Source organism: Exophiala spinifera (genome assembly GCF_000836115.1).
Source record: "Exophiala spinifera strain CBS 89968 unplaced genomic scaffold supercont1.6, whole genome shotgun sequence".
Classification (NCBI taxonomy): Eukaryota; Fungi; Ascomycota; class Eurotiomycetes; order Chaetothyriales; family Herpotrichiellaceae; genus Exophiala; species Exophiala spinifera.
The window spans coordinates 2,750,162-2,777,614 of NW_015622518.1; the positions used below are offsets into that span (position 1 = coordinate 2,750,162).

The 27,453-nt window shown below is 51.6% G+C and overlaps 11 protein-coding genes and 1 non-coding gene across 12 annotated transcripts; 6 read left to right on the forward strand and 6 right to left on the reverse strand.

Annotated features, from left to right (window-relative positions):
• Positions 1–296: 296 nt before the first annotated feature.
• Positions 297–2,552, reverse strand: PV08_08970 (1,4-alpha-glucan-branching enzyme; the record flags this gene model as incomplete). Its single annotated transcript, XM_016383292.1, has 3 exons — positions 297–2,196; positions 2,246–2,423; positions 2,477–2,552. The coding sequence occupies 3 exons, from the start codon at positions 2,550–2,552 to the stop codon at positions 297–299; spliced, it is 2,154 nt and encodes a 717-aa protein (XP_016233995.1).
• A 941-nt stretch (positions 2,553–3,493) lies between these two features.
• On the forward strand, positions 3,494–5,350 carry PV08_08971 (ATP-dependent Clp protease, ATP-binding subunit ClpX; the record flags this gene model as incomplete). The annotated part of the gene is made up of 1 exon (XM_016383293.1): positions 3,494–5,350. One exon carries the CDS (start codon positions 3,494–3,496, stop codon positions 5,348–5,350), a length of 1,857 nt encoding a protein of 618 aa, XP_016233996.1.
• Positions 5,351–6,160: 810 nt separating this feature from the next.
• On the forward strand, positions 6,161–7,541 carry PV08_08972 (uncharacterized protein; the record flags this gene model as incomplete). The annotated part of the gene is made up of 2 exons (XM_016383294.1): positions 6,161–6,232; positions 6,291–7,541. 2 exons carry the CDS (start codon positions 6,161–6,163, stop codon positions 7,539–7,541), a joined length of 1,323 nt encoding a protein of 440 aa, XP_016233997.1.
• A 425-nt stretch (positions 7,542–7,966) lies between these two features.
• PV08_08973 (uncharacterized protein) lies at positions 7,967–9,781 on the reverse strand (the record flags this gene model as incomplete). Its single annotated transcript, XM_016383295.1, has 2 exons — positions 7,967–9,201; positions 9,274–9,781. The coding sequence occupies 2 exons, from the start codon at positions 9,779–9,781 to the stop codon at positions 7,967–7,969; spliced, it is 1,743 nt and encodes a 580-aa protein (XP_016233998.1).
• A 709-nt stretch (positions 9,782–10,490) lies between these two features.
• On the forward strand, positions 10,491–12,202 carry PV08_08974 (uncharacterized protein; the record flags this gene model as incomplete). Its single annotated transcript, XM_016383296.1, has 3 exons — positions 10,491–10,899; positions 10,950–11,079; positions 11,143–12,202. 3 exons carry the CDS (start codon positions 10,491–10,493, stop codon positions 12,200–12,202), a joined length of 1,599 nt encoding a protein of 532 aa, XP_016233999.1.
• Positions 12,203–13,055: 853 nt separating this feature from the next.
• Positions 13,056–14,900, forward strand: PV08_08975 (uncharacterized protein; the record flags this gene model as incomplete). Its single annotated transcript, XM_016383297.1, has 4 exons — positions 13,056–13,074; positions 13,125–13,722; positions 13,789–14,091; positions 14,168–14,900. The coding sequence occupies 4 exons, from the start codon at positions 13,056–13,058 to the stop codon at positions 14,898–14,900; spliced, it is 1,653 nt and encodes a 550-aa protein (XP_016234000.1).
• Positions 14,901–15,016: 116 nt separating this feature from the next.
• Positions 15,017–16,339, reverse strand: PV08_08976 (uncharacterized protein; the record flags this gene model as incomplete). The annotated part of the gene is made up of 1 exon (XM_016383298.1): positions 15,017–16,339. The coding sequence occupies one exon, from the start codon at positions 16,337–16,339 to the stop codon at positions 15,017–15,019; it is 1,323 nt and encodes a 440-aa protein (XP_016234001.1).
• Positions 16,340–17,183: 844 nt separating this feature from the next.
• On the forward strand, positions 17,184–19,182 carry PV08_08977 (uncharacterized protein; the record flags this gene model as incomplete). The annotated part of the gene is made up of 4 exons (XM_016383299.1): positions 17,184–17,312; positions 17,395–17,804; positions 17,890–18,179; positions 18,284–19,182. 4 exons carry the CDS (start codon positions 17,184–17,186, stop codon positions 19,180–19,182), a joined length of 1,728 nt encoding a protein of 575 aa, XP_016234002.1.
• A 1,967-nt stretch (positions 19,183–21,149) lies between these two features.
• PV08_08978 (uncharacterized protein) lies at positions 21,150–23,113 on the reverse strand (the record flags this gene model as incomplete). The annotated part of the gene is made up of 2 exons (XM_016383300.1): positions 21,150–22,830; positions 22,884–23,113. 2 exons carry the CDS (start codon positions 23,111–23,113, stop codon positions 21,150–21,152), a joined length of 1,911 nt encoding a protein of 636 aa, XP_016234003.1.
• Positions 23,114–23,857: 744 nt separating this feature from the next.
• On the forward strand, positions 23,858–24,440 carry PV08_08979 (uncharacterized protein; the record flags this gene model as incomplete). The annotated part of the gene is made up of 2 exons (XM_016383301.1): positions 23,858–24,264; positions 24,314–24,440. 2 exons carry the CDS (start codon positions 23,858–23,860, stop codon positions 24,438–24,440), a joined length of 534 nt encoding a protein of 177 aa, XP_016234004.1.
• A 365-nt stretch (positions 24,441–24,805) lies between these two features.
• Positions 24,806–24,922, reverse strand: PV08_08980. Its single transcript, XR_001622132.1, has one exon. It is a non-coding gene; the product is annotated as a 5S ribosomal RNA (ribosomal RNA).
• Positions 24,923–25,371: 449 nt separating this feature from the next.
• PV08_08981 (uncharacterized protein) lies at positions 25,372–27,418 on the reverse strand (the record flags this gene model as incomplete). Its single annotated transcript, XM_016383302.1, has 2 exons — positions 25,372–27,300; positions 27,356–27,418. 2 exons carry the CDS (start codon positions 27,416–27,418, stop codon positions 25,372–25,374), a joined length of 1,992 nt encoding a protein of 663 aa, XP_016234005.1.
• Between the last annotated feature and the right edge of the window lie 35 nt (positions 27,419–27,453).

Below are 27,453 nucleotides of genomic sequence, written 5' to 3' on the forward strand. Positions count from 1 at the left end.
ACTCCGTGGAACGATGTAAATGAATCCTCCTCGAAAGCATGCGCTTTAGGCACTCCACTTTTAACCCATATATTGCAGTTCTAAACAACTAGACAAGTACGCTGTACTTATGGTGGCATGTCACTCATCGACAATGTGTTTGATATGCTAAAGACGGTACTTTTGATATGCTAAACATTATATGTCGAAGCATTGATGTCCTGGCTCCCCTTCTCAAGACTGGCCCTTTCCTTCATCTTGCATGTGCGACACTTCGGCATCAAACATTAGCTTTTCGTTGCTCTTACAATGTACTCTCAGGAGCCAGAACCTACACGTACACACATACACGTTAGCTCGCGTTCTAGAGTATCAGGAAAGATTTCGGCTGGACTTACCAGAGCGGTCCTGGTTGGGATATAAACCTGCGTGAAGTTTTTGCGATTGTTCCACGGCATATCGGTGGTGAAGAACCTCGTCTCCTTCGCGTTGCGTCCTAGGCCACCAAACTGGGGGTCGTCGGTGTCAAGCACAATCCTGTACACGCCTGGCACCTCGACGCCTACGCGATAGTCTGTGTAGGACCTGGTCGGATGAAAATTGAAAATCCACAGGAGTCCAGCACGTTCGAATACCAGAACTTTGTCAAGCTCGTTCTTCAAAGAGACATACGCTTGTGGTGAGTGTAGCCATCCATACTTTTCCTCGGTCCATTGCATGCTTCTGTCGAATTCGTTGAGGAACTTATATCTCAACAGATGGTCATCGGTCAAGTTTAGTTGGCGACGCGCATACCAAAAGGAATTGTCGTTTCCCGCGCGCGGGAAATCGAGCCATTCGGGATGTCCAAACTCGTTGCCCTCGAAATTGAGATACCCTTCACCACCAAGAGAATGGGTGACAAGCCGGATCATCTTGTGCAAGGCCATGGCACGCTCGATGGTAGGTGTGAATTCTGTCAGCGTCGACATATGTGTGTACATCTCTGCATCGGCGAGCCACATCATAAGACTCTTATCACCTACCAGAGCTTGATCATGCGACTCGCAGTATGCAATCGTCTTTTCTCCATGGCGACGATTCGTCAAGGTGAACGCAATGTTTCCAATATCCCACTCATCGTCGGATTTTTCCTTCAGTAGTTTGATATACATATCGGGTACAGCCATGGCGAGGCGGTAATCGAAACCCACGCCTCCGAGCGAGAGCTTCAAGCAGAGCGCTGGCATACCCGAAACATCCTCAGCGATTGTGATGCAGTTGGGGTAGATGTTATGAAGCATCTCATTGGCCAGCATAAGGTAGACAACACCATCTTCGTCAACGGAAGGGCCAAAGTATTCGTGGTAGCCCCCTGAGAAACCTGTACCGATGCCGTGATGAGTATACAGCATGGACGTTACACCATCGAAGCGGAAGCCATCGAATTGGTATTCTTCCATCCAGAAACGGAGGTTAGAAAGAAGGAAGCGGAGGACCTCGTGGTGACCATAATTGAAAAGCCTCGAGTCCCACAATTCGTGTCGACCTTTGCCTCCTTCGTGGAAGTAGAGATGATCACTGCCATCAAACATGTTGAGCCCGTCGAGGGTATTCTTGCTGGCGTGTGAATGGACCACGTCTAGAAGGATAGTGATGCCCATGCCGTGTGCGGTGTCTATGAGCTCTTTCAAGTCTTCAGGAGTGCCATATCTCGAACTCGCCGCAAAGAAGGAGTTCACCTGGTACCCAAAGCTGGCATAGTAGGCATGCTCCATGATGGCCATCAGCTGTATGACATTGTAGCCCAGCCATTTGATTCTCGGCAACATGTTCTTTGTGAACTCCTTGTAGGTAGCGACTTTGAGGTCTGGCGAGGAGATGCCGACATGAGCCTCATAGATCCTGACACTCTTGGGATACGGAGGGCGAGGGTTTTTGAAAACATATCTCTCCGATGATGGGGGATTCCAGAGCACAGCCTCGTACACCGGGGAGACTGATAGATCTTGCGTGACTCGTGTGATCCATGCTGGGATCCTCTCTATTCTTTCCCCTCCTGGTATGACGAGGGAGATCTTCAACTTAGTATTGTGAGGTATGGCAGGCACTCCATCTTTTGCAGGGAGATGCAGCTCCCATACACCATAGTGGTTCTTCTTCATCGGGTGCGAGTCTCTGTTCCAGTTGTTGAACTCTCCGATCAGGTAGGCTTGCTCGGCATTTGGTGCCCATTCACTACCATAGTGTCAGCCACTTGCCCATACTCCTAGCTGTAGCTGCATACCGATATGTTATATCTCCATTGGGGCTGAAGGTGAAGCCCATCTTCTCGTATCCTCGACTGAATTTTTCGAGGCCACCCTCTGTGTCGTTGATTGTCTTAATCCATTTCTGGGCTTTCGCAAACCGATGTTTGAGGGCGTCTTTGAAGGGCTCGAGCCAGGGGTCGAGTTGGATTACGCCTACAAGGGAGTGAGCCAGGAGCTTGAGGAAATTGATGCCGGGCATGACTTACCTGTACCATCAGGAGGAGCATCACTTGATCCAGCTGCCGCCACGACAGAGTTCTCCGAAGCTTGGTTCGATGCCATGGTCAAGGGCACGAGCTTCGAGCTTTTAGGGATTCGAAGTGCAGAAGGAAGTACGCAGATGATTGTGTTCTTGCTTGGAATATTCTGGTGATCAAGCAGTATTTATTCCACCTCTTCTGAAAGCGACGAGGACAGTGGAAGGCAAATGGGTTGGTAGCTCAAAAGGTTGAACGGCGAACGAGGTGTTTACTCGTCTGTGGCATGAGACTGATGCTAGCGGGGGTGTTTATGGGCGAGATGACATCAGTTGTGGGGGAGCTTCACGGGCGCCAGAGGCACCGCAGGCGCCTGGAGGCATCAATAGCCTATAGGGCACCAATAGGCGCAGCCAGACCGAGGCGACCCCGCCAAACCTTGCACATGTCTGCTATTGCTGCCGAAAGTTTTTCCGTTCCGATGCCTCTTCCACAGCGCGCCCAACAAGTATTCGAGGCATTAACGACACCGTGAAACGGTCTAGACCTAGTATTATGGCGAGCGTCTTGCCGTTGAAGCCAGACTTGGACTGAGAGTCTTTCGTCGTGAGAGCTGAGCAGCCGTATGGCATAATGTTTTGTGGGAATAGTGCGAGATACTATCGCTCGCAATGCTGATGTACGAGCATGACTCGAGTTACAGTAACTCCCTACCTGCAGGTACTTGTAGTATCATTCAATAGTACTCAAACCTACCAGGTAAGTCGCATATGAGGACGGACATGAGTGCATTAACTTAGACTCCTCGGACGAGCCAAGGCACGTGACTTGCTGAATAGCATGACGCCTTCTGGGGGCATGCGGAGCGATGGCGATCTGTAACGCTGGCGAGCCTATGACTATCAGGACGACAAGGCGCGGAGCTCCGCATGCGTCGAGTCATCCTGGTTCACCATCTCGACATCTGGACACAGCGACAACGTGTAAATATCATTATTCTTGCTTCTCTCGAAGCACCCTGCTGCTATGCAGGCATTCAGTGCACTGCCTGTCTTCCTGTGCCCTGCCCTTGACGGCACCATGGCAGCGTCTTCCGCTGCGATCCCGTATCGACTGCGAACGTCCTACGTTGCCTTGAGTAGACGGTCCTTCTCCAGCAGCCCTACCCAACCATCTTCGTCTCAGTTTCACCGATCCGATTTTGTCAACCAACCCTTCACCGGGTCATACGAGCCCGGACAACCCACCAGCGGGCCGTTGGGCGGGGCGTCTTACACTACACCCAGACTTACCCCTAAGATGCTGAAGCAGCATTTGGATCAGTTTGTCGTTGGGCAGGAGAGGAGCAAGAAAGTGCTAAGTGTGGCTGTATTTAATCACTATCAGAGGATACAAGAGTTACAACGGAGGGAAGAAGAGGAGGAAGAATTAATGGCACAACGAGAGCGAAGAGAGCGCCACCCAGTCGAGGACGAATTTCCCGGCCAACAATCTACAGTCCGAATGAGCAATAGCCGCGCCTCTTCAGTCAACGGACGCCCGAGTGGAATGCCCTTGATAGATACAAGCCCACTTACGCTCGACAAATCAAATATACTGCTGCTCGGCCCCAGTGGCGTCGGTAAGACACTCATGGCTAAAACATTGGCAAGAGTGTTATCAGTACCGTTCTCCATGTCGGACTGCACGCCTTTCACACAAGCAGGCTATATAGGCGAAGATGCCGAAGTCTGTGTCCACCGTTTACTGGCCGCTGCGAACTACGACGTGGAGAGAGCAGAACGGGGAATCATATGTCTGGACGAAGTGGATAAGATTGCCACAGCAAAAGTCAGTCATGGGAAAGATGTTTCCGGCGAGGGTGTACAGCAAGCTTTATTGAAGATCATCGAGGGGACAACCATTCAGATACAGGCTAAACCTGAACGCAATGCTCCTCGGGCTGGCGGCCAGTCACAGAGTTACCCGACCAATAGTCCTTTAGGTGCTGGGTTTTCATCAGGAGGACCGGGCGCTGCAGCTACACCTGCGAAGGGCGAAGTTTATAACGTCAGAACAGACAATATCCTGTTTATCTTCAGCGGTGCCTTCGTCGGCCTCCAAAAGCATGTCCTGGACCGGCTGACGAAAGGAAGCATCGGGTTTGGTGCCAGCGTGCGCTCGAGCTCCAATTTACGGTCATACGCCCGCGACCAGAAGTCTACAGACAACGCTCCGGTGCCCATTTTACCCGGTTCACAGGAAGAAGAGCTATACCGGAAGCACTTGCCGTTCTTTACTCCCACCCCCTCGCCAGATGACCATACCGCAGATGGCACGTCGGCTGAGCTGAATTACTTCAACCCTCTGGACTTGGTTACTCCGGCGGATCTCCAATCTTACGGCTTCATTCCAGAACTCATTGGGCGGATACCAACCACAACGGCATTGTCGGCGCTGACACATTCCATGCTCTTGCGAATATTGACAGAGCCTCGGAATAGCCTTGTGGCTCAATATGTTACATTGTTCTCTCTATCTGGTATTGAGCTGCGATTCACCACCCCTGCCTTGCACGTTGTTGCCTCAAACGCGCTCACTATGGGCACCGGAGCACGAGCCTTGCGGACCGAGATGGAGACCATTCTTGGAGATGCTATGTTCGAAGCACCCGGGAGCAGTGTGAAGTACGTATTGGTTACCGAACGCGTAGCGAAACGTGAGGAAGGCGCAGTCTATTTTGGCAGAGGTCAGGGTGGAAAGTTTCACGCAATGATTGCTCAGGAAGAAGGTGATTGGGAAGACCAACAGAAGCGCAGGGGACCCAAGAAGAGTGAGAACATGACTGCTAGCTTTGAAGATTGGAGGACCAAAACCACGATGGCAGTTGGAAGTGGTGGTTGAAAGATTCCGTATGCCGTCCGACCGCTATTGACGCTAAACTCTGGCGAATGGCGATGATAATGATGCATCAAATAGAATGATTTTCTCCAATGACGACCTTGGGAGGGTTTGGATGACGAGGCTGAGGATGCTGAGGATGACAGCACAATTACTCGTACCTTTACCACCAAGACACGAAGGACACGGGCAGTGAGATTTCAAGCCCTCGACTTCTTTTTGACACAGAAATGTAGTCTAATGGCACGTAGTCACAAAGACAAGTCTCATGCGTGATGTTGATGATGTAGTCCTCGCCTCTGTTGGCTGGTCTTACAGTACATAGTCAATCATTCTTGGGGAAAATCCCTGTGTTCTACACAGCCCATCCGCAATACCCATGATAGTAAAACACCCGACTTGCGGTGTCCGTTCATACTCTCACATCTCAGCATCCGCGTGGTATGATCAGGCTGAGGGTAAAAGGGGCGACGGAAATCGAGACTCCACTGTCCAGGGCTGCGCAGCTCCGCCGATGTCGCGTGGCTGTCCGCCGCCGACCTCCGACCTCCGTGTGGTCTCACACACTGCGCATGCACATCGAGGAATGTATCCTCTTTCGTCCTCGTCGCATCTCAGCATTATTGTTCTTTCTGCATTTCTCGCCCGGTTTTACTCCCTCTCTGCGGTTGTATCAAAAGTGTTTCTATTTTTATTAATAGCTTTCGACGAACGCGCTGGTCGCTTCATTACCCTCTCCCTTACTAGACTCGACAAGAACAAGCTGTCTCTTGCTACACCTCAGACCGACGACTCTGACGACTTACGAAAACCATGGAACACGCACCATCTCTGCAGAGGAACAAGATTCTTCGAGTTCTCTTCATCTCCCTGTTGTTGGACTTGGTACGCACGACGTGGTCACCTCGAAACGGCGGAAGCAGGATACTGACTCCCAGGGTAGATCTCGTTCACCTTCATCCTACCGCTATTCCCCTCGCTGCTCACTTTCTACCGCAATCTCGAAGCGCACCCTCAGAGCACTTTGAACAACATCCTGCACTATCTCAACGCGTACAAACAATCTTTCGCCGTTCCCATTAATGAGAAATACGACATAATCCTCCTCGGCGGCGCATTGGGCTCGCTGTTCTCTCTCCTCCAAGCCATCGCATCCCCCATCATCGGCCGTGCTTCAGACAAATATGGCCGCCGCACAGCTCTCCTCTGTAGTATGGCTGGTAATATCGCCTCCGTGGCACTGTGGTGCGTGGCCGTCGATTTCCGCACCTTCCTCCTGTCTCGAATCGTCGGCGGTCTCAGCGAAGGAAACGTACAGCTTGCAACGGCGATTGCAACAGATATCAGCACTCCGGAACAGCGGGGTTCGACGATGGCGCTGGTGGGTGCATGCTTCAGCGTCGCCTTCACATTCGGACCGGCCCTCGGGGCTGGACTTGCGAGTATAACGACCGTCGCAGCGAACCCGTTCGCAACGGCAGCCGGGTTTAGCTTGCTTCTCATCATCGTAGAGACGGTATACTTATACTATGCACTACCGGAGACGAGGCCCGTGGCGCAGAAACCACAGGCCCCATCCACGAATCCCAAAGGCAAGCAGGAGGGAGACGTCCCAGCCAAGTTCAAACACACAAACAACCCTGCGATTCTGAACGCCATCCATTTCCTCTTCCTCCTCCCCTTTTCGGGACTCGAATTCTCGTTGCCGTTCCTGATCACATCGGTACTGTACCCGAGTCACCCGTCGCCGTCGAAACTGAATGGTCGACTACTGGGTTTCGTCGGTCTCGTTGCATCTCTGCTCCAAGGATCCGTTGTCCGGCGATTACCGCCCTTGACCGTGGTGCGCCTGGGCGTGGTCTCGTGCACACTGGCATTTTTCATGCTTGCGCGCGTACGAGATACAAGTGGCTTGTACGCCGCAGGTGCACTGCTGGCTGTCACTTCGGCGACAGTCGTGACGGGGTTGAATAGCCTGGGAAGTTTCGAGGCAAGGGAAGGAAACCGTGGACAGGTGCTGGGTTCGCTACGAAGTTGGGGTCAGTTTGGAAGGGCCCTGGGTCCGGTCGTATTTTGTACCTTGTTCTGGTGGGTCGGACGCGAAACGGCTTATATCGTGGGCGGGTGTTGCATGTTGGGAGTGACGACGGCTTTGTTTGCGCTTTTGGAGGCGCCAAAGATCGAAAAGAAGTGACGTCGCCGGTTGTTTATAGCAATCTGGAACAACTGTACTCCAAAGATCTTCATCTCCAGGCTGTCGATCTGTTCTTTCTCCACTTCTATCCGGACATATTCTTCTCACTCCATGAGCCATCTGTAAGGTCTGCGGCTGGCATCTGCAACCATCAAGCATGTGCTTGCAGTGGCTATCATTGCACCGACAGTTCGTTTTATTCATGAGTTGGCTATCAAGCATGGCCTATCTATGCCCAGCCTTGGTTCTCTTGCCTCCTCCATGTGAGGCATGACGAGGGGAAGGTGGTGGCACCGCCAACACTCTTACCTACGTGTGGGTGTGTCACAATCTTGAGGTTGGCATTGGGAGAAGCACAAGAAGAATGGTGATAACAACCAGATCCGAAGAGAACACGGCGCCAAGTATCACCTCCGGCGCACAAATCATGCCACAGCCACGGTGGATGGCTGCACATCTGGAATGTCGACCTTGCCAACATCACTCACTTGGGTGATGAAAGCCTCAAGCGAGCCAGCATTCCTTCTCCTTTCCTCCTCACCAAATCTCCTCAGTCTCTCTAACCTGTCTATGGCACCCATGGCGTTCTCCCTGAACCATTGATCTCTCTTGTTAGGCTCAATTTTGGTCGTGTCATACCCATCGTCGAACCCAGGAAACACCGGCTTGCTGGCACCGAGTCCGTCCAACAACCCGAATTCGTATCGCACCGGCGTGGCACTCATCTTTGGAAGAGGAGCCAACGTCTTCAGATATCCCCATGGGGTGTCGCCCTCGATCGTCTCGGGACCCAAGGCCGTGTTATTGGCGTCAACGGCGGCTGGCGTTTCCGTTGCCGGGAATCGGTCTCGAGTCTTGAAGTACTTCATGATAGACATACCCGTGCTGCACAAGCTCGGAGAGATGCGGCACCCTTCCCGCGGGTCGAGTTCGCCTTTGCATCTCCGCAGAACAACACTCATGATGGCTAATGCAGAATAGTATCCCGTGACATAATCGTTGATGACCATCCCAGGAGGCCATTGGGGCTTACCATCCTCCGAGCCTTCGCCCATCAGGGCCATCATCCCACTGGAAGCACTCCCTTGCATATCAAATCCCGGCTTATTCTTCCAAGGTCCCGATGTTCCATAGCAGCGGACATGGTCAATGATCATGCTAGGATTAGCCTCCCAGATTTCTTCATCCGAGAAGCCGAATTTGCTAATCCCGCCTTCACGGAAGTTGTCGACCCAGACGTGGGCGTCTTTGATCAATGTCCGCAAGCGACGGCAGTCGGATTCCTTTTTCAGGTTGAGGCGAGTGGACGCGGTACCCAAGTTTGCATATGTGAACACAAATGGATGCTCGTAACCGTGGGTGTACATAACTTGCAGCACTGAAGCGCCATGTTCAGCCAGTGTCCGTCCTGTACTAGGTCCCGCAACTGCATGCGTCATGCAAATTACTTTCAACCCCGATAGAGGTCGATCTGGGGATGCCGGGAGGTAGGTTGCAGGGAAGTGGAATTCGTCGCTTGAATTCTTGTGGTGAACGACCTTGTCGATGGGTACGATAGGCAGTTTGGCCAGGTGGGAGCCATGTTCAGTACTGAGCCATGATTCCTCAGAATGGATAATGGCCATTGGTAACCCAGCTTTGGCAGCGGCAGCCTCGAGATCTTCAACGAAGTGACGTATATCAGCACGCGTGATGGATCACCATAACCTGGGAGATGCGGATTCATACTGACCTTCGGCATTCCACCGTTCGACCACCTCCCTAACACGACTCTCCGTCATTGGACAATCGAGCAGCGCAGTCCACTGGTATGCCAGATCGACGTAAACGGCAGACAAAATAACATTCTTGCCATCTTTCGTTTCATAAATCGTCTTCAAGAATGGATTGCCGGCAAGCACATCCATGGGGATTTCCTGACCGTTCAAAGTCGGTGTCATTCCAAGATCTGGATCTGTATAGTTGTGGCTGCGCCGGAGGTCGATCTCGATGCTCTGTCTAGCAGCTTTTCGAGCCTCGAAGATTTGAGCGGCTGCAACAGCATTGGCAAGTGAGGGAATTGCTCCAATTAGGGAGAGGTTCATCTTCTGGCTATGGGTCTGCTCTGCCGGAGGAATCGCACCCTTGAAAATGATTTTCGGGCCACTTTCGGGCGTACAGCGAGGAATTTGGAAGTCATCGAGAATGTCATTTAAAGTCTCCAGGGCGACTCGGTGTGTCGGATGGACTGAGTCTGCCATTTTGTTGAGCTGTCAGAAGGGAGCAAGTGACACTCAACGTATCTGATAGACCAGAAAGATGAGATGAGAGCTTGCCAGACCATCTAAAGACCATAGGTCTGGTAGAGACATTTATACCCTCTCGAAGACCTCGCCATTGCTGTGTAGTCCACGCAACGCTGCTTCCAAAGACAGTAGTGATGTTCCAGTAATGGTGGGTTTGTAGGACAATCAACGTGGTCTAGAAAAGAAGGACATGCTGGCCGGCCGAGCCGACGGGTCAAGTTGGTCGAATGCGAAGTCAATTGACGTTCACGCTAGCTAGGCTGCCGAAGGTTTTGCGGAAATGGAGCGAGCGAGGGTCTTGTTGCGGATATGGACCTGCGATTGCTGCGGATATGGATTGGAATAGTGTGAGGTGGACACTATGTGAAATGATGGGAGTTGGATGGTGTGCGGATATGGAAGAACTGCCCCTACCGCCGCCCCCCTCTTTCAAGTTCCCACGCGGTAAGCCGCCCCAGGCCCTGTTTCTGTACCCCAGACTTTCTTGACACCAGCCCAACTCATCTTCTAGACCATATCCCATCTCACCAACGTGAAAGGCCCAGAAAGGAACATGAGCCATGGCCTCTGCCTATTTCAAAACCATATGTCTCCCTCAGCAACTCCTCTACACCTCTCAGCCAGTCGACGACATTCTGATCTTGCCCTTATCCTTTGAGCCAACATGAAGGAAGATAGTGTAACACATGTTGAGAGTGGCGGTGACCAAGTCATCCAAGATGAAGACATTGGCACTATGAAGAAAGATCCAGCGAATGCTACCGCCGCTGCGGACGACGACGACGTTGCCTTGAAACTCGTCGACGATGCTGCCCCGGCCCAGCTTTCCCTAGCGCAGACCAGACGCGTCACCAGGAAGATCGACCTCTATTTGATGCCTTTACTCATCGTCACCTTCATGCTTCAATACATCGACAAGATCCTTCTCTCAGGTGCAGCACAGTTCGGAATAGTTCAGGATCTGCATCTGTACAAAGTGGCTGGCGTCAATCCCAAGACCCACGAGCCAATCTTGAACTTGCATCGATACTCGAATGCCACCCTCATATTTTACTGGGGTTGCTTGGCTGCGTGTAAGTGATTTCTCCTGGAGGATAATGGAGTTTCTGACTGCCCGACAAAGTGCTTCCGGCATCCTATCTGGTGCAAAGGCTACCAATCGGTAGATATCTCTCTTGTACGGTCATTGCTTGGGGCGTGATTATTATCTTGACCGTCGTCGTGGGCGGATACGAAGGTTTCATGGTTCAAAGGTATCTCTCATTGTCTACACATGTCTCTTCTTGATGCATATGGTTAACCTTGCCGTTCTTTAGATTCTTCCTCGGGGTGACAGAATGTTCCGTCCCTCTCGGCTGCTCACTCATCGTTGCAATGTGGTGGAAACGGGATGAACAGCCTCTCCGCTATGCCGTATGGTATACATCGCAAGGCCTAGGTGGATTTTTCGGGTTTATGCTCATGTATGGAATCGGTCACATCCATGGCAGACTACATCCTTGGAAATACATGTATATCATCCTTGGATCCATCACGGTCGCATGGGGAGCCCTCCTCTTTTGGCTACTGCCCAACAACCCTGTTGAAGCGACATTTCTCAAGCATGACGAAAGAGTGGCGGCCGTGGAGAGGATGAGATCGGAGCAAATCGGTATCGAAAACAAGAGATTCAAGCCCTACCAAGTGATTGAAGTTTTGATCGACCCGAAAACGTGGCTGTTCTTCATTATGACCTTCAGTCTTCAGTTCATCAACGGAGCCGTATCTGGATTCAACACCATCATCGTCAACAGCCTGGGATACTCGCACTTTCAGGCTGTCTTGATCGCAGGCTCGCTTGGCGCCGGTGTCTTTGTCATGTGTCTTGTGACTGGGCTCTTGGGGACATTGATCAAGAACTGCCGCACGTGGCTCTTGATAATCACTGAGTTATTAACCATTCTTGGGGCATGTCTAATCTGGAAGTTGGACTGGGACACTCAACGTGCCGGAGCCCTTTTCGGCTTCATCTTTTGCGGATGGTTTGCAGCCTGTTACACAACGGTGTTAGCTCTGGCCTTCGCTAACACATCTGGTCACACGAAACGAGCCTTCACTTCAGGCATCATTTGGTGTGCTTGGGGGATCAGCAATGGCGTATCACCCCTGACCGTCAAGACAACAGAAGTGGCTCAACACTATCCGACATGCTTTAAAGCGGTGGTGACCACCGGCGCCGTCACCGTGGTCGGTGGTATGGTGCTGCGTGTGTATTTGCAGCACCAAAATCGACTGCGCGACCGCAAATATGGCATTGTGGATCCTCAAACAGTCACGCAAGCTGCCTTCCACGACAAGACGGACAATGAGAACACTCTATTCAGGTACTCACTCTAGCTCGACCATCAACAGCATGATGGATAAGGTTCACGATGATGGGGGTTCGTGGAGTCGACGAAGAATGGACGGTTCAGCTGCGACTCAATCATCTGACTAAGCGCGAGAATATCATTACTGTAACCACCCAGGTAGCTAGCTACCTATGTAGGTACTTACAGGCACAGGGCACCTAGAGAGTGTCATGTACCCCGCATCTCGGTAGTTAAAAGTCAGCCAGTTGCATGTTTATCAAGCCTAAATAGGCACTAGGCCCCTAAGTGGCCCTTCCCTAGAACCAACTCGCTGCAGATACCCCAGTAAGTGACAGTCCGGCTCTCTACAAAGCATTTTCCATCATCTGCTTTATATCCATGCGTCTCATTAATCTCCTCGAATATGGCCACTCCTAGAAGGCAAACACGGCCTCATACACATCAGAAGCAAACATGGTAATTGGAACCGGCTTACGGTCCTCGAAAGCATGCGAGCATTGCCGGAAAACAAAGCGACGATGCCAGCCTCCATATCCTTGTCGAGCTTGCCTCAGGAATGACCTACCGTGTGCCGTTAGGGACAAGCCAAGGTACGATGATTTGTACTGATCTTCCATTCAATTTGGCTTCACCTGACATCTTCAAGATCTAGACGGATGGACGCGTCTGTGATCCAATGTTCAAGTTCTTCAGTGGAAGCGTCCCTGCTTGTTACACCCCGACCTCCACCGAGCGACAACCCTTTTAATCCATCAAGACCTCTAACGGGGCGTTATTCTTCGTCTTCAGACACGACATCAGAGATTCATCACGCATTGAGACTCGCGGGAGTCTCTGCTCGGAAACCCTTTGACATCGTATGCTTCCTTGTCAAGAGAATGGCAAAGGAACGGTATGGTCAGTAACACCAATATCCGAGAAAGACCTTCTCTAATCTATCGTGATAGATTATGATTTCCATTGCGTTCTGGTCGAGCCACAACAGACAAGCAGCGGCAAGATTGGCGCCCTGGCAGTCTCCCGCCGACCCAGTCTGATTTCTACTATTTCCGGTCTTGGCCTGCACGATCTAGTGCAGATGTTATCCTGCCTGAGGAGGTCGAATAGCGCTCCGATAGACCTTGTCAACATGGAAGAACTTAAGGCTTCAGCAGCAGCCCTGTTTCAGAGTGCCTCTGATCCCAACCCTTCTCTCGGCGACGTTGACTTACATACAACTGGGATTCCCATGGATCGACTTGCTCTAGTCTTTGCCGTTCTCGCAAACTCGACTTTTGAGCTTCGCGATCCCCAGATATGCCCGGCTTTTCTAGAGTTGTCCACAATTTTGTGCGAGGATTACGCTGGAGAGTCGACTTTTGACCTGGTCGTGACGTTCTTGCTTCAGCATGTTTGTGTCCTACGCACGAGCACTTCGAACAGAGCAAGAGATTTGATCGGCCAAGCTGTACGAGCTGCACACGAGCTTGGTATCAATCGAGGTCGTGGGGTTCGAAACGCTTTTCATGCAGCTCGACTGTATTTGTTGCTTTTCTTCTGTGACCTGTAAGTTTTGCTCTCTCCTTCCTCCGCTTGAGCTCCACTTATGAATACTCACCCTACGATTTCTAGATACTCTGCCATGACGTATAATACTCCACCATATATCAAACCGGACGATTACGATCCTTCTGTCTTTCAGCCACTACTGCAAACAGAACCTCGGTTGAGGTCCCTTCTCGACCTTTTGAGTCTGAACGGGCAGATCGTCAACAAGCTCTATAACGAAGACTATTCATACGAGAAGGTTATGTCTCTGGAGGACGTCATTGGACAAGTTTACTCCAGAATCGGCAAGCCTTGGGACAGCAAGTGGCATAGCGAAGATTCTTTCGTATTCCGGTGTGAGACATTGGCCCTCAACCACATGCACTGGTGAGTCGTCGCGGATAAGTGCTCATTCGCTGCTTGGTCAGCATGAGTGGTTGATGTTTATAATGTTGCCTTCTAGGTCGCGAATTCTGCTTCGGAGCCCTCTGTTACTGTTGAAGTCGCACTGGGTTTCATCTCTCAGCATTTGCGTTCGATCGGCCCAAACACTCCTTTCCATTTACTTCAACATTCTCGGTCCTGGAATCAGAGTAATGGCCCACGCAGCCACACCTCCAGTAGATAATCACGAGGGACGACAACTTCAAGAGGCCACCAATCTGCCACCGACGTGGCGCCAGGTGCAGCGGATTACCACCTCGGCCCTAATAGTCATCTATTGCTTCTGGCATGGCGAGACTTCTTACGAGGAATCAGGCCGTGCCTGTGCTATGGCACTTCTTCTGCTGGAATTCCGGCGCACGCGGTGGGGATCGACGCTTGACGATGCACAAAGATCAATTCGAGCCCTTGCCGGTATTAGTGGCATTTGGTTACGTCCATTCTTGGAGGAAATGCTTCCCCGCGCCAGTGAAGAATGTCTAGCAAGAGTGGCCGGTGATCACCCGAGTTTCCCATTTGCCCAGCCTGACCGAAGTTTGACGATACAGGAAGCACGAGGAGATCGATTTGAACAGCTCGAGTGGCATTCCGCTCTCACCGACCCGCGGGATCAGCAAGGTCAGGCACCCTCAAACATGAATGTTGCAGACGGAGCACCAGCTGGCTCATCAACAGCTCCGTCCCAGGACATATACGACTTTTTGTTATTGGATTTACCCATCTCATCCTTCTGGAATTCCGAAGGCTCCTAACCTTTGGAGCATGACAAATGGTAGAATCTCAAGTCTCCCTTCATCCGTTCATTGGATCTGAAAGAACCACTCATACAAACAAGGATTACTCTCACTTCTGACTAAAGCTTGGATTCTTACGATTTGATCTGCAAATCATGTCTACTAAGCTCTCTGGTGCTCTTCTTACCCATGTTTCCGAGCGTATTGTCCGTGTCAGCGAGTAAACATTTGAGGACATGCTCGACGCCTTCCTCGCCTGCAATGGCAAGTCCGTACATGTATGGGCGACCGATACATACTGCCTTTGCGCCTAAAGCAAGTGCTTTCAGAACGTCACTTCCCGTACGGATCCCACTATCGAAGAGAATGGTTAAAGACTTCTGGACTTGTTCGTCGGCTGCGATTTCAGCCAACGCGTCAAGGGATGCGATTGCCCCATCACACTGTCGACCGCCGTGGTTCGAAACGATGATACCATTCATACCGTACTCACTCGCTTTCCGCGCGTCCGCTACAGTTTGAATGCCCTTGAGGACAATAGGCTCACTTCCCCAAAGCTTTCTGAGAATTCTCAAGTCTTCCCATTCTCGATATGTCCCCGAGTTCATGATGTCTAGCCAAGCCCTCGACTTTTGAAGGATATCGACATCTTGGAGGCCTTGAGCCGCGCCAGAGGCTGACCCGGAACGTTGTAACATCGTCTGCAACTCTTCTAACTTTTGGGCATGACTCCTCGAGTCCTTTTGAGCCATCTCGGCAAACTTTTGGCAGAATACCGGATCACTGTGACCGATTTGACACCCTTGTCCCCAGATGAAGGGTAAATATGACGTGTCTAGGTCAGTCGGTCGCCACCCTAGAGTGAAAGTATCGAGCGTCACGACGAGAACCTTATATCCGTTCGATTTTGCCCATCCGAGGATGCTGGCCGTGATATCATCGTGTTGTGGTCGTGGCCAGTAGAGTTGAAACCAACGATCACCGCCCACTTCGGCGATCTGCTCGATCGTCGTACTGGCGGCAGAAGAGACAATCATGGGGACCTGGAGCTTTTTACAAGCCCGAGCCGTGGCTTCTTCGCCGTCACGATGCATTATGTTCTGCACGCCCACCGGCGCGACCATCAAGGGGCTTTTGTACTTGATGCCAAATAACTCGACACTCAGATCGCGTTGGGTAGCGTTGACGAGCATCGATGGTCGGAGGCGATATCGATCAAAAGCACCCAAATTGGCTTGGTGAGTTCGGCCACTGCTTGCAGAGCCGTAAACATAGCCAAAATTTGGAGCCGGGACTTTCGACCGTGCCAGTGCCTCCCATTCGGACGGAGAGGTGGAAAAGATGGGACGACGGAGAGACGCATAAATCTCTCGCTGATATGAGGTGAAGTTGTTTGGATCTGGCTCGATATACAACCGCTGTGGCTGTTGCTCGAAGTCACCGTCTGGCGGTGCCATTTTGCACAGTCAGTCAGCAGCGGAGAATTCAATGAGGGAACAGGGAAAGACAGTGAGCTTTCTGACTTGACATGACCAACGCCGTTGACCGATGCCTATATCTCTACCACTACCTATGATGCCCATAAACTTCCTGGGGCACGAGATCTGACCCTAACGGCGTGGATTGAGGTCGTTAGGTGCAACTAGCGAACAGAAGTAATCGGAGATATGCCAAATACCCGGTCAGCCACATGCAGGAGATCCCTAGACTGGTCTATCAACATCTTGCTACATCTGCAAACAACTCATGTCAGCCTTCCATATCCGCAGTCCATATCCACAGTCCATATCCGCAGTCCACATCCGCATCATCCCCGCTCCATGGACGACGATGCTTGAAGCACCACCGCTACTGCCTCCACTCCGTAAACCAGGGTCTACCTTTTCAAGCTGTCTCTTGATGACAACATCAGCAAGATTGGTCCGAAGGGCGATTCTTTAACCCACACAATTCGAATTTCCCGGGATCTCGATCGTGCACACCCCGCAACCGTAAATTCTCGCTTTTTTCTCGCCGAAGCTTCAATTGGAGAGAGTCTCGATCAAAATGCTGCTGCCTTGGTCGTCCTTTACGCTAAGTGCCTCAGTCAAGATACCAGCGCGGAAATGCAGCGAGACTAGCTAGACCAAAATGCATAATCTGGGGACGTGGAAATCTCAGAGAAGGAGGAAAGTCCGAGAGCCGACGATGAGATGCCACTAAAGGGAGAGGGTACAAAGAGAAAGAGTCGGCGCGTTTGGTCTCGTTGAACAGTCCTCCGATTCACATTGTCTTGTTGTGTCGATGTGGCCGAACCACGCGATGGCGAAATCAAACACGCACATGTCAGCGACTTTGCTTCTCGTCTTCCTCTCGTTGGGTTTAAGCCAGAGCCAGTCACTTCCAAAAGTAGACCTTGGGTATCAAATCCACCAAGCCATTTCTTACAATGTCAGCGTCCTATCCCTCATTTCCCCTTCTTGTTCTGTACAATGACGCCGAAAGCACCGTTGGCTGACAAAACAATACACAGTCTGAATATCAATATTACAACTTCAGCAACATCCGATACGCTCAGGCGCCGGTTGGAGACCTGCGCTTCGCCGCGCCCGTGGCGCCACAGGGTCGGAACGAAGCGGTGCAAAATGGCAGCGTGGGTGCAATCTGCCCACAGGCCCAGGCTTCATGGGTCCCCATGGCATATCAATACGCCGCTGCTGTCCTGGCCAACCGATCGTCTTCCTTCAACATCACGCAAGCTGAGGAGGTCATTGCACAGACGCCGTTCGATGAGTTGCCTGTCGGCTCGCCTCGGCTGGGTGAATTGCCTCCTCGAGATCCGCGCGAGAGGGAAGACTGCTTGTTCTTGGACGTTATGGTGCCGAGGTCGGTGTTCGAGAGAGCTGCCAACAAGAGCGCCAACGGTGCCCCTGTTTTGATCTGGTTCGTCCCCAAGTCCACCTGTCTCGTACATTCCACCAAAAACCCGGGTAACATCGACATTGACAAGGCGTATTCTCGCATGCAGGATATTCGGTGGCGGCTATGTCACCGGCTCCAAGTACGATTTCGACCCCCGAGGTATGCTGGAGGCTGCCACCAAAGATGACGGTGAGGGTCTCATCTACGTCGCCATGAATTACCGTGTGGGTGCGTTTGGCTGGCTGGGCGGGCCGACTCTGGAGGCAGCAGGAGGTACACCTAACGCCGGCTTCTTCGACCAACGACTGGCAATGCAGTGGGTTCAAGATCATATCCATCTTTTCGGCGGCGACCCAAACAGAGTCACCATTCAGGGTGAATCGGCCGGAGGTAAGTGTCTTCCCTTTTTTGACTTTCACAAGCCTCGAAATGAGGAACGGGAAAATTCTCTTGCACTCCTTACCTCCCCTTCTTTCCTGCAACTCACGGCTCTTGTTCAGGTTGCTCAGTCGTCAACCACCTCCTAGCCTTCGGCGGCGAAAAGAAACCACCTTTCCAGCGCGCGATTGCCAACTCGGCGGGGATCATCCAGTCATATTCCAACCAGGTGGTGGAGAACGTGACGCAGAGCTTTCTCTCGTTGTTGAACGTCACGACCATCGAAGCCGCACGCCACGCCCCGTCGCGCGATATCATCATGGCCAACGCCCGGCAAGAGCTGGCGTCCGCGTACGGGCTCTTCCTCTACAACCCGGTGCCGGACGGCGTGTTCATGCGCCAATTGCCGAGCCTGGCGCTGCTTTCGGGTCATTTTGCCAAGAATATCAGCGTGTTCTACAGCTACACGCAGAATGAGGGGCTTCTCTTCGTACCGCCGTCTCTGCAGAAGGAAGAAGACGTGACGCCCTGGCTGCGCACCGTGTACCCGACCATAGTCGACGCCGTCGCCACCCACATCCAGACCGTCCTGTACCCGCCGGTCTACGACGGCTCGCAGCCCTATCTCAACCTGCCGCAGCGCATCGCCCTGATCATTCGCGAGATGGCCGTCAGCTGCAACGCCGACTTCCTGAGGCAGGCCTACCTCACCCGCACGTACACGTACCGCTTCGACGTCGGGCCGTCGCTGCACGGCTCCGACCAGGCGTACGTGTCGTGGGACGGCCGCGCCGGCACCAACGCATCCCAGTCCTTCTTCGCTCCGCTGGCTCGGCAGGTCCAGAGCTACTTTGTCAACTTCATCCAGACGGGCAATCCCAATGCACAGGGATTGCCGCCGTTCCCGATCGAGGGTGCGAATTCCAGCGCGAATCGCTTGACCGCGTCGGGGTTTCTCACGCAGCCTGATCCGGAGAAGAACCCGCGCTGTGCGTGGTGGGCCAAAGCTTTGGCTACTTGATGACCCGTAGACATCACAAATTCATAGTGCGGTGTTAAAGGGCCGAGAATCGCTGAAGTTATAGCCGATGCTGCCACCGACTTCCAATCTTACAATAATCCCTGCTAAAGTCCCACGCAGGCTGCATTTCCGCCACTTTACTCAACCATGCAGCCGCCCATATAAATCGACGCTGTTGGCGTATATCCTAGCAAAACTTAACGTTCTATAGACAGAGATGTTTGTCATTGCGTTCTCTATCGAATGATATAGACCAATCGCTTGTAGTTTATACAATACGTGTTATTACGAATCTATCTGTCGTCCCAATCTCTTCCGGAATAGGGGGGAGAAGGGTGTGGTTTTATTGTTCGCCTAGCAGGCAGAGAAAGGGGGCGGCCAGAAAATAGCGTGCAAAACACGCCGCCCAGGGTAGTCGAAGGGGGTATGCTACAAGACAACAGCGCCCGTCTTTACAATCATAATCATCGATAGCTCGAAGGCTAAATGCTCATGGCATTGCCGAACAGATAAGTTGCACAGAAAGTCAACAGACACATGGACCAAAAACAAAAAAAGAAAGGGCAAAAACAATCAACAATCAGGATTCCCACCTGGACACCCACGGTAATACTAACTGATCGGCTTGTTGGCTGTCTTTGTCGGAATCCGGGGTAAGGAATAGGCTTCACCAGTCTCCTGAGTTCATTCCTTGCCTCCCTTGCCCCCCTAGGATGGCTATATAGCCCAGGGCTCCCCTAGGACCCTTTGATAGAGAACAAGGAACCTTTTGAACCTCTCACGGTTTGATAGTCTTCCACTTCGTCCACTTCGGGCGGTGTGTTTCTGTCGCCTCTTTTTTTCGCAACCCCCCGGTCTCTCTCCCTTCATTTTGAGCGCAAAACCCTCCAAACCACCGCCCCTTCCCCCCTTTTTTTCTCTCTAACATTTTCCAAATCCAAAACTTATTAAGAATAGTGCTCTCTACTAGCTAGTAATATTCTTGATGGTTATAATGACCAAGACCTAAAATTATAGGCCTAAATTATGAATACAATTAGTTTAATCTAACCATCTATACTTTGTATATTGTCTCTTGACTTCAGATTAAATCACAAGTTACGTGTCACACTCATTGAGGATACAGCATATCTATCACACTCTTTGGAGGAGAAAGAGTCAACCTAGCTCTTTGAGACGCCCAGAAGCTGGGAGAAGCAATCGTCGAAGCTTCTCAAGATAGATATCTACCACTTAACAGCCTTGACAGAAGAGTGGCAATATATAAAGCTGAGTTGTCTAAAACAGGCTTCAAAGCCCAGGAAATGGCGTATGATATGATGAGAGCAATATACTTCACTGGCGGAGCACCTCGCGTAGGAGATGAATCGTGGGTGGTTGCCCGTGCAGTGTATAACTCACCCGCCGGTCCTGGTAGGTATTTCTCGTCTCTTTCTGGTGGATGGTCGGAGTATACAGTATATTGTTACTCGTCGAGCTCTTTATTTGACGGAATTTTTCAGCATGGAAATGGTTGATAGCTATTTCAATACCGGCTCGATTCTTTTTAGTGCGAGAGATCTGTGGAAATCAGTTTTATCTTTTCGATCGGTTGCAGCCATTTCAGCACCGTCAACGGGATTCCATGATACAGGCCGTGACCAAAACCCCGCGGAAACCATAGTACGACAAGAGGGGACACTAGTCCAGGCTACTCTATGCGTATTTCGAGAGATACTTGGTCATCGACCTGCAATCAATGAAGTACTCCTTGCCCTCAATGGCAAGTCTGATGAACTGGAGAACGTACAACGCCTTCAAGTCAAGTTGAGAACATTACAGCCACCCGGAGGAGATGAGAAAGTTGACAACGTTCCGACGATTTGTAAAAAGTAGTGGCGAGTGAAGCGCGATACACCCGACAGAGAAAGCGTGCAGCTCAGAGAGCTTGGTAAACTTGGGCTAATGGCAACTTGACAGTATACTACCTAGTATGAGCTTTCTACATGCAAGTAAATGCCTTGGGCACCGGAGCCCTTGTTGACTGCTCTGTGATCGCTGATTCGCACCACGGTATTTCTGACCGATGCACAAAATGTCGGAGGCCCGCAAGCTCCAATGGCACTCTCGCCTTTTGCGCACTCGACAACTTCGGTCAACACGACGTACCAGTTCGGCCTGCCGCTGGTAAAGGTCGCCCACTCGTACCGGTGGGGATTCGAGTCTGACGGTGACACTGGCGTGATGATGGGAGAGGAATTACAACAGCAATCAGTGCTCTTCTCACCCATGCCGGTGTCGCCGCCGCTGCACTTGCAGGTCTCTTGGGAACCGCTTTCCCTTGTGTCCATGCAAGTCGGATCGCACGTCACAAAGAAGCGGATATGAAGATCAATCCCCGCAGTTTTGAGGAGCTCAAGAGCCATTTGGAGCTCGTCGGAGATCCAAGAAGCATGGCTCACCCTCTTGACGACCCATATGAAATTGATTACTCGCAAGGGAAGTTTCGGATTCTTCGAGGCTCGATGCGCCAGGTCCAAGAGAACCGACGTCGTGAACGACACACCCGTACCGGCTGCTACAAGGGTGAGCATGTCGTAAGCGGCGAAGTCGCTGCAAGAAGAATTGTAAGGCCCATCAATCAGTGCAAAGTATGTTCGTTGCGGCGCTTCGGGTTCTTGTAGGAGCGTGCTAGAAGAACCCGCGGCACTGGCTAACTGACGAGTGAATCCTCGGTGGGCCCGAAGGAGAAAGATGAGATCTCCTCCGTGCGATGATGGAGTCGACATGATGGTGGCCGGGTGGGATTGCAAAACTCCCAACTTGGGGATTGCTAGAAGAACATGGGCGCCGGAGTTCCATCGCTTGACGCGCCGGCTTGGAACACGAACCTTGGTAGCCGTGCCGTCGAGAGCGATCAGGGTTGCCTTGTGCGTCGCAGCATTGTTCCATGCAGACCGCAATGTTCTGACCGTGCGGTCGAAGAGATAGAAGCCGATCGGAATCCAAATGTACACTCTCGTGTACAATGCCGTTGTGGGCAAATGCAACATGATTGCAATGATGAAACCGAAAAAGGTGAGAAGATGCTGGAGAACAAAAAACTCATAGGACAAGTTGCGGAAAGGAGCGAGAGTAGTGATGTTCATCCATAGCAAGATAGCGTAAGCTCCCATGCCCGTGGGAGGACATGTATCTGTCTTCCATTCAAGCGCCATCAACCCGTACTTGGCCCATCCACCGCTCTCGAGACCGAAATGCAGCGTCGACAGAAGGAGGAGACCGCGAGCGATCCATCGATGGTAGATATTGAGGCGTCGGTAATTGACCCCTGTCAAGAGGCCAATCCAGTTGTACTTGCCGGCAAGTAGCACCAGGAGAGGAACTTGAGATACTGCCAACCATGAGGCGCGGATACTCAATGCCTGATAGTGCTGGGCGCCCGGATAGTCTCCGTTGACAAATTCGAGAGCCAGGATAAATGCAAGATAGGAGGCGATGAGCAGGGTCGATCCGAGGGTAGGGAGAGACGTGAAGAGATGCGGACAAGGCGCGGCCAGTTGAGGGTACGAGGACTCTCTAGCCACAGCAGTTAGAGCAGCAATGCTCTGGCTGAATATGTTGTTTGGTCTCGTGGTTACATGGTTGCCATGTTGGGCAGCTTTGAGTCTACAAACCGGTCAGATGAATATAAAGCAGAGGTACGGTACTGTCCGACGTACCTGTGACACAAAAGAAGCCATGTCGACCAGTTAAAGATTGTCGCCAGCCCGATGACTGTGACCACTCCATACCAGAAGTAGCGGGCATATTGATTGCTGACGACTTGCAAGTATGTATCATCCAATATGTCGCCCAAGAAATCAAAAGCCTGAGTTTCATTCGAGAAGTCAACTCCAGAATCATTCAATGGCGTGAATGAGGAGGATCCTCCACCTATGGACATGTCCATGGCTGGCGACGAGTGATTTAAGGCACTCAAGAGATCAAAGAAGGACGGGCCAGAGAAGCACACAGATCTTCAATCAGCGCGTTGGCAGCAGAGAAATCGTTTGAGAGAGGAACTGTTCAGTACCGCATTGGCATCTCGCGACCTGAATGTGTAAATAAGAATCCGCCCACGCTTCATGACGAGCGGCTGATCGCACGGCTGAAACACATGCACCCGGGGCCATCCCACGTTGTCTGGCTGGGGGCCGCGTGTGAAATGCTAAGCTTTGCAAATCAGTGCAGGTGAAAGCTTGACCAAAAGCTTCGCGACGCTTGTTTGACGACGGACTGTACGCTAGAGGGACATAAACATGCTCGTGCTTTCGAAAAGGTGATGCTAGAAAACCTGCTCACGCATGGCCCAACCAGCTGTCAAGAAAACTTGCTCAAGGTGCCACACGGGAACCCAATTCACTCACCAAACACGCCGTCGCCCCTTTTCATCGTCGCGGCATTCCACCAAGCATCAGCTTACTGTACATCGGCGCTGCTTGACTTTGGCAAGTGTTTTGTATCTGTAAAGGGTGATCTTCCGTGCGGATATATGTCCAGGCCTTGGCTCGGATCCTGAAGGTTCCCAGCCAGGTAGTTCTCTCAAGTTCGAGAAATACTGTACCAACAACTTGGCAATAATACTGAACTGTGAAGATATCACCCCAGGTCCCGAAAAAGCGTCCTGACAATGAATTCGATGAGTTCCATGACCATGTCTGGAACGCCGACAATGACGAGCTCCATACCCATGGGGACCGACTCTGCCGCTGGCAGTGCAGGTTCCAACACTATGATGATGAAGATGGCGACCATGATGATCTTCAGCAATGACAATATGCCCGTGTCCATCTTCTCTTCAGCCTTTACTCCCCAGACCGAAGCCCAGTATGTTGGCGCTTGGTTGTTTGCTTTCATACTGGCCGTCATCTGGCGTGGACTCGTGTTTGCTCAGCTCAAATTAGACCAGCACTTCATCAGAAAATATGCCGGGTGCAACATCATTGTCAAGCAGGGCGATGTCGGCTTGTCTCCCACGAGAGCTCTGCAATCATGGCGATTGTCAACGAATCTACCTCGGGCCGCTCTTGGATTTGTCACTCAAGGCATTGCTTATCTCTTGTATTTCTCACGGCCCATGGTTCTTTGGTACATGCGCTAATAGCTGCAGGATGATCATTGTCATGATACTCAATGTTGGCCTGTTCTTCGCCGTCATCGTCGGCTTCTTCGTTGGTGAGCTGATGTTTGGTCGCATTGGTAGCCATTCAGGTTATGACAGTTCCGGCTGTACCTGAGCGAGATGGAGGCGCCAATCTCAGCAGATCCTGAGCACACTACTGAGGGATGCGAGGGGGTGCGAAGGAAGCTTTTGAAGATTACAACACGCAATTCGCAGCAAAAGAGACCACGGGCAGGGCTATAGACGAGGGGTTTCACAATCATCGACGATAGCCATGATATGTGTCGAAACCATGGAAATTCTCTGAGTTTGATTGGAACTTGGCAGCCCAAGGGATAATATTTTAGATGCCGTTCATTCTTCTCTGGTAGAAGAAGAGAACTTGGGAACATTGCCTGGAATAAAAATCTCAGGTTATTCACTGCGGCGCCAAATCGAAGCCCTCCGTACAGATAGATAGTCAGGGACAAAAACAAGCAAAAACAATCAACAATCAGGATTCCCACCTGGTCACCCACGGTAGTACTAACTGATCGGCTTGTGGCTTAAGTACGGCTGAGCGGACGGGAAGCCCTGTATTACACAACCTATGGTCGATTGCGAAAGAAAATGTTGCAAAGAATTATATGGACCTACAAATTTTCTCCACACTTAAGAGCAAAACCATTCAACAATCAGAGTTCCTAAATAGTCACCCCACTTGCTATTGTCTTGTAGCATCCAGTTCGACCACTCTGGGCGGTGTTTCTTGCACCCTATTTATTTTTGGGCAAACCAACACCCTCCGTCTCGGGATGAGAGCACAAAAGAACCCCCCCACCAAACGTCCTTGCTTGCCTTCTCTGAGCTTCTGAAGAGATTGTGACGACAACCGGATTCGTAATTACTTGTTGCATAGATTACAACCAGGGTTTTCCCGTCCGCTCAGCCGTACTTCGGCCAACAAGCCGATCAGTTAGTACTACCGTGGAGCGGCGATTGCATTGACCAAAGTTTTTGTGAAACTTCTCGGCGACGCCTTGAAAGGACAGCAGGCTCAAGGGACGTCATACTACCAAGAAGTCCCACCCTTTCTCAATCATGATATCCATCCAGAAGACCTCAGGTCCTTCTCGATCAGTGCGAGCCCATACCGTGAGCACGAGGTCCTTCACGAGCTCAGTGGATCTATAGGGCAAAAGCTCACAAATTGATTCAAGACGTCTGAGCAGGGTGGAACGAGCCTCCTCCACAGAGGCTGCCTCCGGTGTACCGCCGGAAAATGCTCCCTGATCGAGTGGTTCGACAACAGCGTCAGGTGGGGGCTCACAGAGAAGAGACGCACCTTCGTCCTGGAAATGGGTTGAATCGGAGAGAGGCTCTGCGTCAGGGGTTTGGAAGATAGGGTCTGAACTGGTTTCACAGCTCTGTGAGATCGAGATGGTTGCTGGCGGCTTCCTCAGTTCTCCAGCAATAATAATCAGAAGGATTTGTTCGATGCTTCTTGTTCCAGAGCGAGCCCCATTTCGACATAGGGTCTCCAGAGCATGTACGGCGAGTGCCGTGATCCAGGATAGCCTCTTCTGCTCCGCTACATAGTTGCCAACGGTGCCGTCACCGGCATCACCTTGGTTGGATGTAAGCCTCGCGGTTAATAGATCAGGAAACGCGCGGTAAAGGAGCACGAGCGCTGAAAGGCGATACACTTCTGCGGTGTTGATGAGATCTTCAATCGGAGTGTGTGGGTCACCGGTGTCCACGAAGTCTGCAGCTTCGGGGAGCTCCAGCGATAAAGCTTGTTCTTCCAGTTCCTGGGCTTCCTGCCACGCACGGAATTCCTTCTGCAGAGCGCCCATGCTGACGAAGGCGTTTCTACGACATCGGAGTCTTTGCTCGTGTACCAACAAGCCCACCTGTCCGAGAAGCCTTTGCGATGAAGGCGATACGCCGACGAGTGGATGAGGAATAAACTTCAGATTCGATTGTTGCAGACAGTCCCAGCTGGGTGGTTCGTGAAGAGGACACTCGATCGTGTCTGAAACAAACGCGAGTCCCATCCACCAGTACAGGAGACATCCCGCGAAGAATTCTTGGAAGCCACCAGATGTCGCCGTGGCGGACCTGGCAGCGGGGATGTTATCGGGGTGATACATATGGCGATACATTCGAACTGCGGCGTGATAGTGCAATTTGCTCGGAGAATTTGACCCGTCCCAATTGGCAGCGAGGCCATACATGATGACGGCCATCAGCACCTGTGCCAACTTGGCAGGCTGAGATATATCCAGCTGCGCCACCTCAGTCTGTAGTCGGTACAATATCTCGGTCTGCGCATTCTGCACCACCAGGGCGTTACTGGCTTCGAAATCGCTGGAGTTGAGGAAAGCCGCAGTCAGATAGCGGCACAAGGAGAAGTATAGTAGCGACTCCTTTATTCGCAGACCTCCGACGCTCCGAAACTGGTTGTAGTTAGAGTCGAAAGCCGTTAGGGCTCTGCATATCTTCTGAGTAAAATATTCCACCTGGCCTTGGGGATCGCCGAGCACAGTGTCAGGAGATTGCCACACAGACTGGTAATGGCTGACTGCTTGCGTGCGCTGCACGACATCAGTTGATGACTGCCCGGGAATCAGGTCGAGTTTGTGTGGGGGTGAGGACTGGTCATCTTGTTGCCTCCGCGCAGAAGGCGGAGACCTCAACGTGCCGGCGGCGAGTTGAACTGAAGACAATGACGGAGCGAGCATCTTGTCGGACTCGGAGGAGATTTCGGCCACGTTGCGCAACTCAGGGTCAAACGGAATCACCTCGCCGGCATCGCATAGGGTCGTGGCTTTGCTCGAGTTCTTCCTACTGGGGCGGCTCACAACTTGGGAGGAATTCCGGCGGCGAGGCTTTTCATGTTTGGTAGACCATTTCCATCGTTTCTCATAGCCGGGGCATTCAAGATCTCTTAAGACACATTGCTGGCAGGACGGTTTCGTCTCGTCGCACTTCACCTGGATAGTCACTAAGTTAGCGTCTGATAAAGAAATCAGAATACCACAACCATACTCTTCTTTGTTTGCACGTTCTGCAGCCAGAGCGAGATTTTGCATTCTTGTCCACAACGGACATAGTGAAGCAGAAGTCGACACCGAGATGATCGAACA